At 42.5% G+C, this 18,855-nt stretch overlaps 1 protein-coding gene across 2 annotated transcripts in view; it reads right to left on the reverse strand.

Moving 5' to 3' along the window:
* Positions 1 to 1,545: 1,545 nt before the first annotated feature.
* UGDH (UDP-glucose 6-dehydrogenase) overlaps positions 1,546 to 18,855 on the reverse strand; it is a 28,804-nt gene continuing 11,494 nt past the window's right edge. For both annotated transcript variants that reach the window (XM_059721641.1, XM_059721642.1), the window contains 6 exons: positions 14,604 to 14,698; positions 10,463 to 10,593; positions 9,208 to 9,341; positions 6,848 to 6,939; positions 6,655 to 6,765; positions 1,546 to 2,818 (listed from right to left, as the gene is read on the reverse strand). In XM_059721641.1, coding sequence (XP_059577624.1) covers positions 2,708 to 2,818; positions 6,655 to 6,765; positions 6,848 to 6,939; positions 9,208 to 9,341; positions 10,463 to 10,593; positions 14,604 to 14,698 — 674 coding nt within the window. In that variant the 3' untranslated portion in view covers positions 1,546 to 2,707. The remainder of the gene's footprint in view (positions 2,819 to 6,654; positions 6,766 to 6,847; positions 6,940 to 9,207; positions 9,342 to 10,462; positions 10,594 to 14,603; positions 14,699 to 18,855) is intronic.

The following is an 18,855-nucleotide window of genomic DNA, read 5'->3' on the forward strand; positions in this document are numbered from 1 at the left end:
GGGCACATGCCACCACTGTACAACAGCTGTATGTGACATGGTTAGGTAGTTCCTTTTTACAATCCAAATGTCCAGTAAAATAGTCCATCAGACAGTGAAATCAGAGGATGAGTGGGGTCAGTCAGAAAAGCAGAGATGTCAACACCATTTAAGTCTCTAGTGATATGAAAACAAATCCCCATTTAATTTTTTTTTAAAGAGAGATGCAAGTTCTTGAAGATCCCATCATACCCCTTTGTGGGCCAGTCTGCATTAAGGTTGATGAAGCTGCCACAGAAGTGAGCTGAGCTTGGAAGCACAAAGCACTTCTTTCTACTTTAAGTGAGTTCTGTGCAGGAACTAGTAGGAAAGTGGAATTCATCAAATGTTCCAAAACAATTTAAGAACCTCATATGTGCAAAGCAATCAATCATTTTGTGAGCACTGGCAGGCCTTATAAGCCTACACCAGTATAAGTATCTTCCTAATAGCAGTGCGTGCCTTCAAGCAGCTGTGAATTTAGGGTAGAGATCTTGCAGATGGCAGTAACTGTGCACTTCTGAACAGGTAGAGGAGCTCTCGTGTTTGTGTGCGGCCCCTGAAGCTCTGGGGAAAGAGAGACTTACAGAAGAGTATCCTTTGCTATCCTGAAATTCTCCAGTTCCTACTGCTAATCTTGGGTCTATGGCACAATCCTTTCCTACTAGATGAGGGCTGGTATACACTTGATGCAGTTTCAAAGATGAAACTGCATAAAGTGAAGTAGATCTAAGAAAAAGTTCTCTGCCAGCTACTGGAGAATGTCCTCCTCCTCCCTCCACTGCTACTGGCATTTAAGCAACAGCTACTGGATAAGCCACCAACTGACTTGCAAAGCTGAAGCCACCCAGCAGCAAGATGTCAAATACAGTTCCATACACACTACTTACAATGACCAGCATCAGGGTGCAGAGCATTCACTGATGGAAGAGGAATCATGTATTTGCAAGTTTCCTTAAGCCCCATAATTTCTGTTGGTTCCAATGGAATACTGAACGGAAGAAAAAAACAAAACAAAACTGTGGCACAGGAACCTTCTACAGTACAAGGAACCTGGTGGGACAAAAGGACCATGGAATCTCTTTTCTGAATGCCCAGCACTTAATCCAGAGAAAATTCACTACTATGCAAAAAGCAAAAGCTTGGAATGCAGTAGGAGGCAGTTATATGCAGCAGTTCAGCGCAAACTTAAAAACTTCCAATCCTTAGTGCAGATAACATGTGAAGCCTATATATAAAAATTAGGCGAGTCCTACAAGTTACTCCCAGGAAGTAGTAACTTATAGGAATAAGCACATATTATTTTACTTGAAGAGTGTGCAAACAGGTTTACCGCCTGAATAGAATTACCTCACCACATCTACAGCATACATACCCTATTGCCAGGCAATTCTTAGCATCTTCCACAGAATGACCCTATGTGACTTGAGGAAAGATTTGGGATCTTCCCACTCATTGTAAAAAGGCTTATAACTCCTTGAAATCAACTCCACACACTGCAGGTCACACAACAAATGCAATGCAAACTTTTTGACTAGAAAAGCATTTAATAGTTCTGGTCCACTAGGACAAAGAAACAAGTAGAAACAAATATCAAGGGCACACATGGGAGTTAAGCCTGGTAATCAAAATGAGGTAGCAAGCTGACTGCTTTATGGTTTCAAATACTTCAAGATCAAGAGAATTCAGGTAGATACAGAAGTGGAAGGTTTTCTTCTAGTTCGAGTATAGCAGCAAGAGAGAGAAGAGAACCAGCAATCATCCAGCTCCTTGTCAGCATTTGCTTCACTCAGGTTTAATCTTTCATTTAGAAATATGTTGGCTAAATAAAATGAAGGAGGAGGATTTTACTGAAAACAATTCTTCTTAAATCCAAAGCTTGAAACAGAAGGAAAGAGGAAAAAAAAAAAACCTGCTCCCCTGTTAAAGCAATGAGATAGTACCCACTGTATCTTGTCAGAAGAAGTCTAATTAAATCCATAGTTTACAATTAAAAATAGATAATGCATTGTATACATGATGAAGCCAAGATAACTAGGCAATCAATAATGACATGGCAGGTTTAACAGACTGTTGTTACAAACTCAAAAGAATTAAGAACAAACAAGGATCTGGCTCCCTAACACTATAAAAAACATTAATACTGCATTTGAGCCCAGAAATCCCAGTTGATCTCAGCCTCATTGTTAAAAATCAGGTCTCTTATTGAAGTACCTGACCCAAATCCAATTAAAGTAATTTTGGGTTTATCCATTGACTTCAGTGGAAGTTTGTTAATTGATCAAAATGACAATATTAATCTGATCATCATAATCATCAAGGCCAATGAAATTACTGACCACCTTTATTGGGCAGAAGGAAGAAAAGAAAGATTCTGTTCACTCCTCGTCCTTTGCATAATCTGTAAAATGTAAAATGCACCTTCTGAACATTTCTAAAAGCAGACTGAGGTTAATTTTCAGAAAAACATGATTGATTACTAAAACTGCTTAGGACTGTACCATCTTCAATAACCGAGTTACGTATTATAAAAATAGAGATTAAAAATAGATTGTGGATTCACATGTACCACAGTTACCATCATGTCTAGTGTAAAACCATTTGTAGTTTAAGAAAAATATTAAAAAAAAAAAAATCAGAATGGTTTAGTTTATAAAGGAGAGGTCCACAGAGTCCCTGTCAAAAAACATTATACTCTGGGTTTTTTGACAGGTGGGTCCTGAAGACTGAACTTTGGAATTTCACATGAAGGAGCAAAAGGAATTCTTTTTGCGGAAACTTTCTTCCCAATTGTTTCAATCTGAAAGAAGAAATCATATTTGCAGGTTAACGTGACAAAGTATGCTATATTAAGCTTCTGTTTGGAAAAAAAACAAACAACTTATTTATTTTAACATTACTACAAGGCTAAGAGCATCCAGTTTGTTTCAACTAGTCAAACAAAGTTACATGGATAGTTTCTATGCACAAACCAGGTATTGCCATTTCCACATAACAAGCCTGATCTTCCTTTCATTTGTCTGTCTAGCTCCACTGGCTTCAGCTACTCCGAGTCTAACCTAGTAGAAGCAAGTAGAAAAAACAGGCCCAGTGAATTCAGCTCACCAGAAGAACAATTAAAAGACCCAGGCATTGAACGAGTAAAGCCATACCTCCCGTCTTGACTGAGATCTGGTCTGTTGCCTAAACTTTCAAAATAAAACTACAACTGTGCACATACAAACAATGATTTATTCCTCAAGGCCCCTGGAAGACTTGTTTACTTAAAAAGTTAAATCATGCAATAAATTGTAGCATGCCACACACACAAACAAGTTATTGCGGGGGAAAAAAAGTTGCAGGCCAGCCAGAAAGAGGTTACTGGTTAAATTCTGGCTAGTTTGTATCCTGCTTTATATTGAGCATGTGGTATATACTCAACTCTTCCTCCCCTACTCCAAGGGATAGAGAGCATCATGCTCCCTGACAGCACCTTCCCCGCACAGCAGTGACCTGTCAGGAGGTTCGCAGGCAGTCCTGTCCTGGTTTCTCTCTGCAGCAACTAGGAAAGGGCTGCCACCAGCAGCAGCATTCCTAGGCTGGGAATCTGGCACCCCCTGCTCTCCCAAGTAGCAACACTGGATTCCCAGGTCTGAGTTACAGGTATGCTCTTGAAAGTTCCCAATACCTGAGAAAGCAGAACTAAATGGGACAGCTATGTCCCAGCTGCAGAGGCAGCCCCGTGTTTAGGACAGCTGTATATCCCACCCCCTCCTTCCTTCATTAAAAGATGGGCCCTGCAGCCCAGTATTGGGAAACAGATCTAAAGGTCCAGAAGCCAGCAAGATGAGAAGGTGCTGTGGGAAGCAGGGCTTCTGGGATTGGTTCCTGATGCTACAATTCCTGCAGTTCCCTTTGATGGTCTGCGCATGAATGAAGCCCAGGACTGGGGACCAGGTCTCTGATCTGAGGCTCCAGATTAGCAGATGCGCAACAGGATCCAAAAAGTTTTATCCTGGATCCCAAATATTGCATTACCCATCATGCAGGGCTGGCATGGCAAGATACAATTTGGGGGATCCAAGGTAAAATTCTTCAGATCCCAACATTTAATTAAATTAATGTAAAACACATGACAAAAGGACCAAACAGTGACATGCTAGAGACCTCAATGATGGGTAATTGCACTGGCCACCTAGTTAGCCAGCTAACTGCATTGGGGCACTCTCACAGAAGCTAAGCTGCTCAGAAAACTAATTTCAGCTTATAAAGTTTGGTTTATAGAGAGTTTGAGGTCTACTGAGGAAAAAATTCATTTAATTGGACTTCTGTTTAGTTCAGATTCAAATGCGAGTACTGAAGAAAATATATTCTTGTGTAGGTTATTCACTCAGATGTAGCAATTCAAATCATTCTGTTCTTGCCATAAGTGTTAGGCACATCTGAAAAACAGATTTATCTATGTTACTGTATGAAGAAGGAATATCCTAATGTAACTTGGATTCTAACAGAACATCAGTTAACAAGATGTAAGAAATGAGCAGCCTTAATAAGAGGATAAGTGTAGTTAGCCAGCAAAGGAAGGTATTAACATTTATATACAAGATTTTTCTTGACCTCAAGCATCTCTCTCAGAGAGAGACTGAGCTCAGCTGGGAACCTGAAGACCTCCTACACCTCAAGAGAGAGAGAGAGAGAGAGAGAGAGAGAGACTTATAAAGGATGGAAGGCTGGAATAACCAAGGAGTAAGTACTCAGCAGTAGTCCGTACCTGCAGGGAGTGGATCAGGAAAGCCAAGGCTGCAACCGAGCTCTATCTGGCTTCACATATCAAGGATAACAAAAAAGTCCTTTTTCAGATACGTAGGGAGTCAGAAAGAAAAAAAAAAGCAAGGGTAACATTGGACTCCTGCTGAACCAAAAGGGACAGCTGATAACTGACACCCAGGAAAAGGCCAACCTGCTTAATGGGTACTTTGTGTTGGTCTTTTATCAGTACAATGGGACTGCCCTGCCTAGCTGGACATGGGACGGCCAGGGTGAGGGTGCATTTATACCCAGCATCAGTGTTGATCTAGTAAAGGATCACCTTGAGAGGCTGGACACTTTCAAGTCAACTAGTCCTGACAGATTACACCCTAGGGTACTCAAGGATCTGGCAGGTGTCATAGCCCAACCATTAGCTAAAATATTCGAAAAACACAACTCATGGCGCTCAGGTGAAGTACCTGAAGACTGGAAGAAGGCCAATGTGGTACCCAACTTCAAGAAAGGGCGGAAAGTAGATCCCGGGAATTACAGAACAATCAGTTTGACCTCAATCTCTGGTAAGATTCTGGAGAAAATTATCAGAGACCCTTCTTGATAAGCTGGCTGATGGCAACATCCTGAGGGACAGCCAGCATGGGTTTGTTGCAGGTAGGTCTTGCCCAACCAATTTCATCTTTTTCTATGACCAGGTGACATATTGCCTGGACAAGGGAGAAGATTGACATCATATACCTGGACTTTAACAAAGCCTTTGATCTGGTGTCCCACGATTACCTCATGGAAAAACTGGCCAACTGTGGCCTCGACTACACCACAGTCCAATAGCTGGGAAGCCGGCTCCGAGGTCAGACCCAGAGAGTAGTAGTTTATGGAAGTGAATCATTATGGCGCTCTGTGACCAGTGGTGTCCCCCAAGGCTCTGTCCTTGGACCGGTTCTCTTTAGCATCTTCATCAACGATGTGGATATTGGTGTTAGAAATGGACTGGCCAAGTTTGCTGATGACACTAAACTCTGGGGCATAGATAGCATCCACACCTGAGGATAGGCCAGTGATCCAGGCTGACTTGGATAAACTTAGTAAGTGGGCGGACACAAACCTGATGATGTTCAATACTGAAAAATGTAAGGTACTCCAGCTCAGGGGGGAAACCATAGCATACTTATAGACTCAGCAGTGCTTCGCTTCCTAGCACCAGTGTTGAAAGAGACTTGCGGGTCATGACTGACCACAAGATGAACATGAGCCACCAATGCGATGTCACAGCTGGTAAAGCAAACAAAACCCTGGCTTGCATTTATAGATGCTTCTTAAGTAAATCTCAAGATGTCATCCTCCTGCTGTACTCAGCCTTGGTGAGGCCACAGCTGGAGTACTACATCCAATTCTGGGCTCCGCAATTCAAGAAGGATCTCAAGAAGCTTGAGAGAATCCAGGAGGAGAGCCACACACATGATCAGACAGCAAGAGAATAGGCCTTATGAAGAGAGGCTGAGAACCATGGGGCTCTTCAGTCTGGAAAAGTGCAGGCTCAGGAGGGAGCTGGTAGCTACTTAATACATAAGGGGTGTACATCAGGATCTGGGAGGATCTCTGTTCATCAGAGCGCCCCAAGGAAAAACAAGGATCAATACTCAAGCTCCTACAAGACATAAGAAAAAATGTCTTTATGGTCTGAGCCCCCAAGACCTGGAATAGGCTCCCTCCAGAAGTGGTGCAGGCACCTATTCTGGACTCATTCAAGAAACACTTGGATGCTTATTTTGCTGGGATCCTTTGACCCTAGCTGACCTTCCTGCCCCTGGAGCAGGGGGCTGGACTTGATGATCTTCAAGGTCCCTTCCAGCCCTAACGTTTATGAAATTTAAGAAAAAAATTGCTCATTACCTGGAAGCCAATGACTTGTAGCTCATTATGAAGATCATCAAGAACTCTTCTGCCATCAAAGATGAAAGATGGCTTCAGCATCTTTTTGTGAATGCGCTCATAATTCAGCTCCTGTAGAGGCACCACAGATACTCTGTGAAAGTGTCAGATTTCCCCCCCACCTTACATTTTACTTTAAAGCTTGCAGTTTTACCTTGAACATGTCCCACTCAGTGCAGATCACAATGGCATGAGCTCCATCACAGGCTTCATATGGATCTTTACTAACAGTGACCAACCGAGATACTGTAAACAAGGAAGAAAATGAGGCATTATACTTCATGGCAGCGTTCTACTGCCTTCTCTCCTATGTAATAGTTTCCCTACCAGCCCCATTACATAGGAGAGAAGGCAGTAGAATGCTGCCATAATACCTAAAGTTATCACTCAAGAAGCTATCTACTAAAGAATTGGAGGTCATTGTCCAACATGCACACTGATCCCAACCTGGGAAAGAAAAAGTTATAAAATAACATGAAGTGGTCAAAACAGGTGCATAAGTGCTTTTAAAATTCCTCTGGTAGCTTGGAGAGTTCACTTCACACACCAGGGGCCATTTTCATGCCTTCATTACCCCAAGCAGCTTCCTCTGACCTACCTTCCCATCCCTTTTTATTTCAAGGATTCCCTGTACCTCTCTTCCTCCCCATACATCTCAATCCTTCCTCTACCAAATGCTACATGTTGTGTATCCCCCACCACCCTCTCCTATTGCAAACTTTGATGCTATCCCATTGTTCCCATTTCTTCTCCATTATTAGGGGTTATGTATAACCCCATTCCACCACTTCTTAGGGGGTCAGGGTATCAGCATTTTAGACTACTGAGAGAATGGGCAGAGTCAATAGGGGAGCAGGATTGCTGGAAGCTGTTAATCTTTGCTCTAGCTCAGTAAAGTTGACAGACAACACTTTTGGCAGATGTGCCACAAATTAACCCTGTACTGGCTCAAGTTCCACTCTGATCCCTTCTGCCCAGTCTGCTACTCTGCTTTCTGTTTCCTGCTCCATCTGCCATTGTGCTGCCTGCCACCTCCACAATATGCTGCATTTGTTACATACAGGCTGCCCATGCCACTTGTGGCACGTGTGTGATAGGCTGGCCTCTTCTGCTCTAAAGGTACCTTACAAACCTGGATAAAGCTTCTGGATCTGCCAGTCAGATGCCAAGGACTCTCTGAACACCCCATTTCTCTCTTGTTTTTCATCAGACTCAGGTGCAATTGGTCTGTTGTACAAGATGCCCCAAAATATTGGAATTGATCAGATTTGGCAAACTCGCCATGTTACAAATGCAACATGTACAATACGAGTGCTTCACAGCATGGCTGTATAAATAACATATCAGCAAAGCCTCTCCTAATGTGAGCATAAATTAGGCCAGCAAGACTGCATAAAGCTTATTCCAGCACTCTGCTACCTCCTTGCACAAAATAAGTAAAATTGGACTTCTGCCAGTGCAGAGGTACACCTATGGGTACATTATGGGTTTTGTTGGCACAGCTATGCTGGAAACAAAAACTACATCTCATCATGTTTCTGGCTGCCTACCTATGTTAGAAGACATGTAGGGTAGGCCTGATTAAGCTAATACCAGAGCAAGTACAAGACCTCACACTTCACCTGGCTAATGAAAGCTGACATAGGAAGTTGCTGGTGGTGGTTGTATTATGAATCTTTATTTTATAAATGTATTTGTCTCCTATACCTCAAATAAAAGTAATTTAAAAATATAAATAAGCCTAAAAATATATCCTAGGAAACAACCATTGTAGCACTGTAGATTCTATAATGTAACCCCCCCCCCGCAGCTATTAAGTCAAGTTATTGACATTTACTATGCCTCTCTTTAGCCAGTTCAAGGGAACTGTAGCAAAAATCTTTCCTGGGCAAGATTATCTAGACTAAATAGATACCATGTAAAAGTTGTTGATAGCAAAACAGTCTCTTATCCCAAGATCCTTTTCCTTCTTTTTGATTAAGAGGGTGAGGAAGTAAGACAGAAGTCTGCACAGCTTTAAAAATTAAATCTTTTGGCAAATGACAATGAACAGATTGGCACAGAAATATGCAAGCACTTTAGCAACTATAAGGAGTGGCTAATTAAAAAAAAAAAAAAAATCTTAACACTACTTTAAAGGAAGTCAGTTCTCTGCTTTGTTGGGTTAAACCAGAACATACCATGGGCCAGCTAAAACCAATTTCTAGGGATATTTATAGATGTGGTGCGTAAGCGTCCCCACACTGAAAAATGGCAGAAAGGGCACTTTAAAGCTCGTTTGAGCTTCAGTTAAAAAGCACCCCTGCCACCATTTTTCAGCGTAGGGATGCTGATGCATGTGATACTGGAGTCTGCTGGAGCATGGTCATTACTCTAATCAAGTCTGCTCCAACGCACAATAATTACAGAGCATTGGAACAGCCTCGCTGCAAGTCTATACGTGCCCTAAAAATATCAGATTAATCCTGGTAACATCCACGAAGCAAGAAATTACGAAAAGCAAAATTCTCTTACCTTGGTCATCTTCCGAGACGCCTGGATGCGAGAGATCCAGGATGATTTGTTCCCTTGGCACTTTAGGATCATATATATGGAGTTTTGCTCCTTCATCCATTAGATACTTGCTGATGTAGATACTGGAAGACTCCCTAAAGGAAATAAACGAACCAATTAATGAGCCTTACAAATGTTTGGGTTTATTTTGGACAAAGGCATCTACAAACACTTTCAGTTGTACACTGTTAGAGCTTTTGAACGGGTTTTGCATTGATCACCACATAGCAGCAAAAAAGCAAATGTTAGAGAAGTGTGGTTTCAAAAGTTAAAAAAACAACAAAAAAAAACAACATTAGTTTCTAGTTGTCAAACAAAAAAATCCCCATTACAGAGTTTAAAGGATACATTTGTAAGACAAACCTTAAACACTGTTTACATCATATTTAAACTGTACCAAGAACACAGTTTAGTTAAGTTGTGTGAACAAGGCCAAGCTGTGCTAGATAGCCACAGATTGCAAGACCTGTTTGATCATGCAGGACTCTTCTGCCGAGTCGCATCAAACAGATGCTAAAATCTCAGGATTATGTATTAGAATAATTATCGATAATTCATACCAGTAAGGACACCCACTTGGCTCCAAGCAAGCACTAAATGCAATGGGAATGCCTCTTACATTAAAAGGTAATTGGTTGAGGAATTTCATAGACATTAGGGCTGGAAGGGACCTCAGAAGATCGAGTCCAGCCCCCTGCCCCAGGTCGCAGGAAATCAGCAAGGGTCATAGGATCCCAGCAAGATAAACATCCAAATTTCTCTTGGAGGCATGGATGATCCTGACTATAGCTGGAGAGCCATGGAAGTGGTCAAGCCTCTTATGGAAATTAATGCTGAGGTGTAGGCTATGTTAAAATGTTTCCAGCTAGAGGGGCAGAGAAAGTATCTGCATGTTTTATATTAGATCGTTTGCTTTCACTCAGTTCAGTGGGTTTTCTGTCAACGCAAGTACAGTACTTGTGGGTCTTCACCATTGTATTATCTGTGTTCTAGACATATCTGCATAGCTTTCTAAAAATCTGCTGTAAACAAAAAACAAAACAATTTGGCCTCAGACATTTAACCCAGAATAAACTAGTTCAAATATAACAGGTAATTTATTTGTTGTCCTTTTCCATTCATACAATTGAAATAATTGTTTAGCAACTGTTTTTGCAATGTCGATGGAGCCAATGATAGGTTTGTACTGTTAACAAAGACTGATGCATCTCATTACCTTGTGTCTCCCGTGTCTTTTTTAAATGCAAATCCTAAAATAGCAATCTTCTTGTCAGTGACAGTGTTAAACAAACTGTCAATGATATGGGAAGCAAATCGTCGTCTCTGATAGTCATTCATGTCTATTACCTGGAATTAGGCAAGAGTTGGTGGTAGTAAAGTTAAAATTACTTTTGACTGAAGAAATTTACCATTTCCAATAAATACTAGAGGCTAATAAATACTCAAGGGTAGGAGTAGGGTGTATTTACCAAGACTCTCTGCTCCAGATTAGGGGCAAGTTAAAGCCAAACTAAACAGGAATACAGGTTTTAATATTAACACATTAAAAAGGAATATTTTTACTAACTAACTTACTAGTAACTGAAGGACTAATCCACCCAATTTACTACAGGAGCCGAGAAAAAAAAAAAAAAAGTTTTCAGCTGAACTATATACAACAGCGGGCTTCCCCTCCTCCCACAACTGATTTTGTATTCAAAGAAACTACCAAGAGGCAGATTCTGTCCTCATGGGCAAAAGTTCCACTGAAGATGTTAAAAAAAAAAAAAAAAAGGTGCAAACTTCTTCGCTTAACTTTAAATGCTACTCTGTAGCTGTTATGCATCTAGTCTTTTATGATCTAGGTTCCCCCTAGATCATAATGCATTTTTCTATTTTTTTTTTTTTTTTTTTTTTAAACACGGTCTTGTTTTGTTATCCCTTCAAATATTTCCTTAAAACAAAATAGATAGAAACATAAAAAGCACCTAAAGTATTAAATAAGCCTCTTTGGAGCAGCATAGTTTTGGAAACTTAGAAAATCAAGGGCATCTCACCCCCAGATGAGAGTAAGCTGTATACTTTGCTCTGTACATACATAGTACATCTAGTTGATGCTAAAAGTGTCTGAGAGTTATGTCAGTTTCATGAATTCTGAAATACATGTCAGTACACAGAGACTGGCTTGAGTTCCAATACTAACAACATACTTTACATAAAAAGTGGGTCTGAGAAAGGCTTTGAAGACTTAACTAGGTTACAGTCTACATGCTTGTTGCACAACTGCCTTCACTCCTCCCCATCATACATTTTGTCATTTGGTCCCTTAAAAAGTACAGGGATTCATTCAGGATTGCTTGCCTCCAATTATAAAGAAAGAAGAACAAGCTCTCTCAGAGTCTGTGATCAGAGTTCAGCAAGGATCAAATAAAGCAGGCAATTAATACATCCAACCATAAACTTGAACAGGGTCTTATTTCAACAAGAAAAAAAGTCACAGATCTGGAGCAGTGTGAACAGGGGTGTCCGATTTACTTCAGGTATAAACTGTGCAGAAAATAGATGTCATCAGCAACCTAGTGTAACTTGTACTGATTTGAGTTTTGGTGAATGAACCAAGTCATTTATTATATTTCATACATTAAAGAAGAGTCAGTTGGGGAGACAAAAAAAACGAGTCAAAAAGATCTGGGGAAAAATGTATTTACAGACAGAAGTGGCCTTGAGTAGTAAGGATTTTAAGGTTCTTTTATAGACTTCGCTATTTTTCTCAGATTCCAAAACCTTGCCTATGCACAAACTTGTACTGGTTTAATAAAGTCACCTATGCAACCACCTACACAAACACTCAAGCTGATTTTAAATCAGATTAACTTGGTTATATCAAACTGGTTAAGAAGAGATTTAAGGTAAATCAATATACAACACACCTTTATCCCAGTATATCTCCACTGGATTTAACAATATCTTTTTCTAAACAAAGGTATTTGAACTATACAACTCACTGTGCAATCAGACCTCTAAACCAAAATAGGACTACAAGCTGCTTTTAACTAACACCTTCAACTTGCAGTAATTCAGCTCTCCAAGCTTCTCTCTCTCTTTTTTTTTTTTTTATGGGGGGGGTGCAAAGGGAAGGGAAAAAGATGTTTTTCGCTTTTCAGGTTGTCAAGGGACTCAAAACCATAATTTGATTAGCTTCTTGCACTCAGAGCCAGAGAAGCTGAAATATCAAGTGTAAAATTTATCCCTTATCTCAACAGGATGTTAGATTGAATAAAAATATTCACCATCATATTAAAATAATTCTGCTAATCTGATTAGCTCCTGCAGTTCCATGTACTCAGGCTAAAGACAAAACAATGCCTTCATTACAGAGGACATTGCACAGCAACAAGACTGAGTTTTGATGATGCAGAAAAATAATCCCTGTGCACCCAGCTACTATTAACAACAAAAGTGAAGACTCAGTAAAGTAATAGGGGTGGGGGTGAGAAGGAACGTGGAGGCAGGACACTGGGCACTTGCCAATTTACAGGGGACACCAGAATGCACCCACTGCTTCACAAGTCCTTAACACCGCAAGCCCTATGCCCAGTACCATAGAATCCTAGACAATTAGGTTTAGAAGGGACCTCAGGAGGTGACCTAGTCCACCCTCCTGCTTAAAACAAGACCATCCCCAACTAGATCCCAGCCAAGGCTTTTTAAGATCTGGCTAGAAAAGCCTTCACAACCTCTCCAGGTAACCTGTTCCAGTGCTTTACTACCCTAAGGAGAAAGTTATTTTTAATATCTAACCTAAATTTCCCTTGTTGCAGAGCTTAAGATCATTGCTCCTTGTTCTGTCAACTGCCACCACTGAGAACAGTCTAGCTCCATCCAATTTCAAGCCACCCTCCAGGTAGCGAAAGGCTGCTTTTAAACCACCACACCCCAGTCTTCTCTTCCCCAGAGTAAATAAAATCAATTCCTTCAGCCTCTCCTCATAAATCATGTGCCCCAGCCTCCATCCAGTAGCGTATGGACGGAGGGGGTCAAGCAGAATGATGCCATGGGAGGCACAGCTCCTTGCCTTACAGTGGGGGTAAAGAGGGGGCAAATAAGACAGCAGAGGTAGCCTCAGGAAGTCCATGCCACAGGGCTGTTGTAGCTGAATGCCACACACCAGGAATAGCCCTGCAACTTGTTCCCTGGGGGCTGCACTTGGTGCTTTGTTCACTCACCCCTCCAGGTACGGTACTGGGCAAAAGTTGCCTTCCGTGGCAAAAATCCTGGGAGGGGTGGAAGAATGGCACTCTGCTTGACCCCTTGCCCCTCTCCCCCCACCCACACTCCATATACTACTGGGCACAGGGCTGCCTCACTTCTGTCTTGGCTTCACTTGCTGTAGCAAAGATACCTGGGGGGCATTCTGCCCCCCTCAACAGCTGGTATGTTGGTTTTCTCTAGCAAACTTGTCAATTATTTGTAAGTGCATTAAAATAATTGGCCCTTATAACTCTTGGTCTAGGCACCCCCGATCATACCGTGGTTAAGAACAAGCATGGGACTAGCAAGGCAGAAGTTGCATTCTCAGATCTGCAGCACAGATTTCTTGTGTAAACCTGGGAAAGGCACTCAAACACCTCAAGCCTTGGACTTGACCAAGTACAAGTCTACAATTTAAAAGAAAAATATGTTCCGTATTCTTAATTCCTTTTAACAAGGACAGTTCCTTGGGTACCTGCAATTCAGCCTTCTGGGCATGCCCAGAGCTACCTCAGACTAAGCAGCTAAGTACCTAGCTTCCACTTATGCTTAAATCATGAATAGAAGCCAAGCAGAGCAGTGCTTCAATTCTAAAAGGGACAACAGGGACTGTAGCACACCTGCTAAAAAGGTTGGCCCATTCAATCATAGCCTTATGGGTAGGGCTCTCTCCTGGGAGGCAGGAGATATGGGTCTGAATCCCCCCAGATTGAGCATCTAAAACCCAACCCTCCAAGTTCCTGGGCAGATGTTCGTTATATATGAAAGCAGGCACCATCTCAGATTTAAGTGGGCATAATTCTTGATCTAGCAATCAAGCAAAACCTACATTTTAGGCATCTGGTTATTGCAACTCTTAACTTGTAGACCACACATGACTTATTTGATCTGGCCCTTAATTCCTCTGTGCCTCAATATAAAGCAGAGATACTAATTCCTGTTCCCCCTATATTACCCTTATAGTTTAGTGTACATTTCATTTTTAACTCCAATTGAAACTGAAAGATAAATGATTGCTTGCTACAGATCAGAGCAGAAAGTTCCATCCTGAAGAAATAACATTTAAATTATAGAAGGGGCAATGATACAGCCTGAATGGTCAGCCTTTACATTCTATTAATTCATACCTGTTGCCAATAACGAGCTACTTCAGGTAAGTTCAATGCCTCACAAAGATAAACTAAATTCAGGACATCCTTCTGAAAACAGCTACCACCAAATCCTGAAAGAAAGAACATGATTATTTACTGCATCAGTAAAGGATTACTCTACTAACCAACATGGTTTCCAACAGTTTCCAGCCAAGTTGTCATGAAAAGATTTTCCAGGAACCTCCTACTATTCCCTTAATGAGTTAAGCTTTTGAGCATCTTCCAAAACCTTAATGAAGTCAATAGAAGTTTTCCCATCACCCTGGACAGAAAAAAAGAGAGCACCTTAAAAGACCACTACAGAGGCCAGATTTAAAAGACAGCTCCAGACGGTTGTCCTCATAGACAGAAACCAAGAAAAGAATACAGTAGTTGATTAAGGGCCATGAGATTAATGAGTGACATGATCCTAAACCTCCCGACTCCCCAAAGCATGGCAGGTCTTTGTGCTGTGGGTGCTGCATTATTCTAATGAATGTTAATCTGAAGAGAAATAGGTAGCAAATTCAGTGTAATGCAAAAAGCAAAAGTTTGGCAAGATAAAAATTTTAAAATACAGTATTCTTTTTATCATGCAAACTGTAGCTCTCTGGATAGGGTTTAATCTCCTCCCCAGAAACTTAACTAATGGACAGCCTTTAAGAAGTTTTTGCCGAAGTCTGTCTAATCGAGATCAGTCCTGTCCAAACAAAACTGTAGAATACCCACAAAGATAAGTTTCCCCATCATATTTCATTCTCCGGTACTAAAAACTGAACTACAGAACTCAATGAGCAAGAGGGAGGATATTCTATCTTGACCTGAAAACTACCCATCAGCCAGCCACTAGGGCATACTCTAGAGTAGTTATTTTAAAATTGGGGTCTGCAGTGTTCTGCTAAGGATTAAGTTTTAATAATGGCAGTGGAGTTTCTGATCAGTCAGTGCATGACAAGTAGTGGTGATGCCACATATTAATATCAGTGAACATAGGATCATTGGAAAGGAGGGCTGGAAGGGACCTAAAGAGATCCTTCTAGTTTAGCCCCCTGCTCAAAAGAGGATCACCTCTGACTAAGCTATCCCAGCCAAATGCCTGTCTAACCTGCTCTTGAAAATTTATAGGGATGCAGATTCCATGACTTCTCTAGGTAGTTTGTTCCAGTGCTTGACCACCCCCTCAGAAAATTCTTTCTGATCTCCAATCTAAAATTTCTCTGCTGCAGCTGGAGTCCATTATTTCTAGTCCTGCCCCCTTTGACCACAGAGAAAAAGCCATCTGCATCCTCCTCATAATTGTCCTTCATGCATTTGAAGACTGTTGTTAAATGCCCTCCTCAGTCCTCTTTTCTAGTTTAGATAACCCTAGATTTTTCAGACTTTTGAGGAAAGTCATGCATTCCAGACCCCTTACTTTTGTTACTCTGCTGGATTCTCTCCAAATCTGTCCACATTTTTCTTGAAGTCTGGAGCCCAAACCTGGACAGTACTCTAGACGAGGTCTTACAGAGTGGAATAATTACTTCCCTTGACTTGCAAGAGACATGCCTGTTACTCCAACCTGGTATGTTGCAAAAAAAGCTCAACAGCACACTTATCTCATATTCATCTTATGGTCCACTACAGTCCCCAGGTCTTTCTATGCGGTACCAGTCATTCCCCAGTCAGTATTTGGGCATGCAATTATTGCATCTCAAGTGTAGGATTTTGCACTTCTCCTTGTTGAATCTCACCTGATTGATTACAGACCATTTCTCCAGTCTATCCAAGTCATTCTGTATCCCAATCCTACCCTTCAGAGTATCTGTAACTCCATCCAACTTGGTGTCATCTGCAAATTTGCTCAGCATGCACTTGATCCCATCATCCAGATCATTAATGGAGTTTAATTAAACAATACCAGACCCAAGAGAGACTTCCAAGGAACCCATGCAGATGCATCGGGGGGTGGGGATAAAGGCAGAAATATTTTGCAAGTACAGAGGTATGTGACCAAAAAGAAAAGAAGTTTGAAAGCCACTGCTCCAGGAGTGACGAAGCTAAAACCCTTTTTTTAATCCTAATAGGCTCTCAATGTCCTTGACCTAGACCATGTCCATCTGAAGTGAATCCAAAACAAAAACAAACTTATTTCTTTACCTCCTTGGGGGAAGAAAACTACAGATTCCACCACCCCCCTCCCCCTCCCCCCCAATGTTCCACAGTAGGTCTTTTACTTTGGACAATTATTGCAGAACATCAGTGCATGTCTAAATATTACCAGTTGAGCTATTATGCTGATTATACAAAAGGTATGGCAGATGGTCACCTCCAGAGCCAGGGCTACTCGTGCTACCTCAGTGTTAGCTCCCCAGGTACACCTGGGGAACAGGTACGAGGCCCTGGCAGCTGTGAAGGAGGTAGGAGAGGATGTCTCCAAGGGAACCAATGCCACTCCAAGCATGGCACAGGCCAAGAGCTACTGGAACACCAAAAGGAAGAGATGCCGGGTCCTTGTCATCGGTGATTCCATCCTGAGAGGAACAGAGGGGCCCCATCTATCACTCTGACCCCATGGCACGTAAGGTTTGTTGCCTGCCTGGAGTTCGGATTCAGGCCATCACAGAGATGATCCCGGACCTCATCCAACCCTCTGATCATTACCCCGTGGTCCTCATCCACGTGGGAACGAATGACGTGGTCAGGGGCAACCCGGACTGCATTATGAGACACTACAAGGCTCTAGGGGCAAAGCTCAAGGAGACAGGGGCACAGGTGGTTTCTTCTTCTCTCCTTCCAGTGAGCAGACATGGATGGTGCCACAAAATATGCATCAGTGAGGTCAATCGGCGGCTTCAGAGCCGGTGTTACCAGGCGGGCCTTGGGTTCTTGGACCATGACCCACATTTCTGCACAGAAGACATGCTCAGATGGGACAGGCTTCATCTCTCCCCAAAAGGAGAACGTGTTTTTTTTCCCTTCCAGGCTGGCTGATCTCATACGGCGAGCTTTAAACTAGGTTTGCTGGGGGACAGGGATGCAGAGTAACATGAGGACACTTCGCCATCAAGGTGATGCACACAGGTAGTACCCAGGTAAGTGACAGGGGCCAGGGCAGACTTAGGAGCAAGGGGGCAGCACAGGCACCTACAGGAGGCCTCAAATGTCTCTACACAAATGCTCGAAGCATGGGGAATAAGCAGAAGGAACTCGCCCTCCTGCTAGCTAGCAAAAACCCAGACCTAGCAGGGCTCACGGAGACCTGGTGGCATTCTACCCAAGACTGGGCAGTGGGAATCAAGGGCTACAGGCTGTACAGACGAAAGACAGGAGGCGGGGGAGTGGCGCGGGTTTACGCTTGCCCTGAAGTCCTCAACTTCAGGAGGGTCGACTTCTGTAAACTAAGGTTAGTAGGTGAGGCATTGGGGTCTTGGAGCTTCAATGAGATGGGAGTCCAAGATGGGTGGTTGTTCCTCAAGCAGATGATCCTCCAAGCTCAAAAGGGAATAAGTCCCAATGCGGACCAATGGGGGCCAGGAATGCTAAGAAGCCCCCATGGCTCGGCAAAGGCATCCAGGGATGCCGGAGGGCAAAAAGGGAGGCATACAAACAGCAGAAGCAAGGGGCTATCACCAAGGAGGTTTTCACCTCTATTGCTCAGGACCGCAGGTAGGCTTTTAGGAAGGCCAAGGCAGAGATGGAGCTAGGGCTAGTGACCAGAATTAGAGATAATAAAAAGTCCTTTTTCAAATATAGAGGAAGTAAAAAGGCACCGGGTAATGTGGGGCCCCTACAGGATAGGTTTGGCAATCTGGTGATTGCGGTAAATGAAAAAGCTGACCTCTTTAACGAATTCTTTGCCTCCGTATTCCTGAACAGGGACTGGGACATCTCCCCCACTAGAACTGCGGATGGACCCAGGGAGGCACCACCATGCCTAGGATCAGGGACAACCTAGTTAGGGAACTTTTGGAGGGGCTGGACGTGTTTAAAAATCAGCAGGTCCAGATGCTCTTCCCCCAAAGGTGCTGAGGGAATTGGCACGGCTCTATGAGCACTCATGGGGCACTGGCCAGATATCAGAGGGTTAGAAAAGGGCCAATGTGGTCCCCATTTACGAGAAGGGGAGAAAGGAGGACCCTGGCAATTACAGGCCAGTCAGTCTTACCTTGGTCCTTGGAAAGACCTTTGAGAAAATTATCCAGGAGCACATCTGCAAGGGCCCAGCAGGGGAAGTAATGCTCAGGGGCAACCAACATGGGTTCACTGA

The sequence above is a fragment of the Alligator mississippiensis genome, chromosome 2 (assembly GCF_030867095.1).
Source record: "Alligator mississippiensis isolate rAllMis1 chromosome 2, rAllMis1, whole genome shotgun sequence".
In the NCBI taxonomy this organism is placed as follows: domain Eukaryota; kingdom Metazoa; phylum Chordata; order Crocodylia; family Alligatoridae; genus Alligator; species Alligator mississippiensis.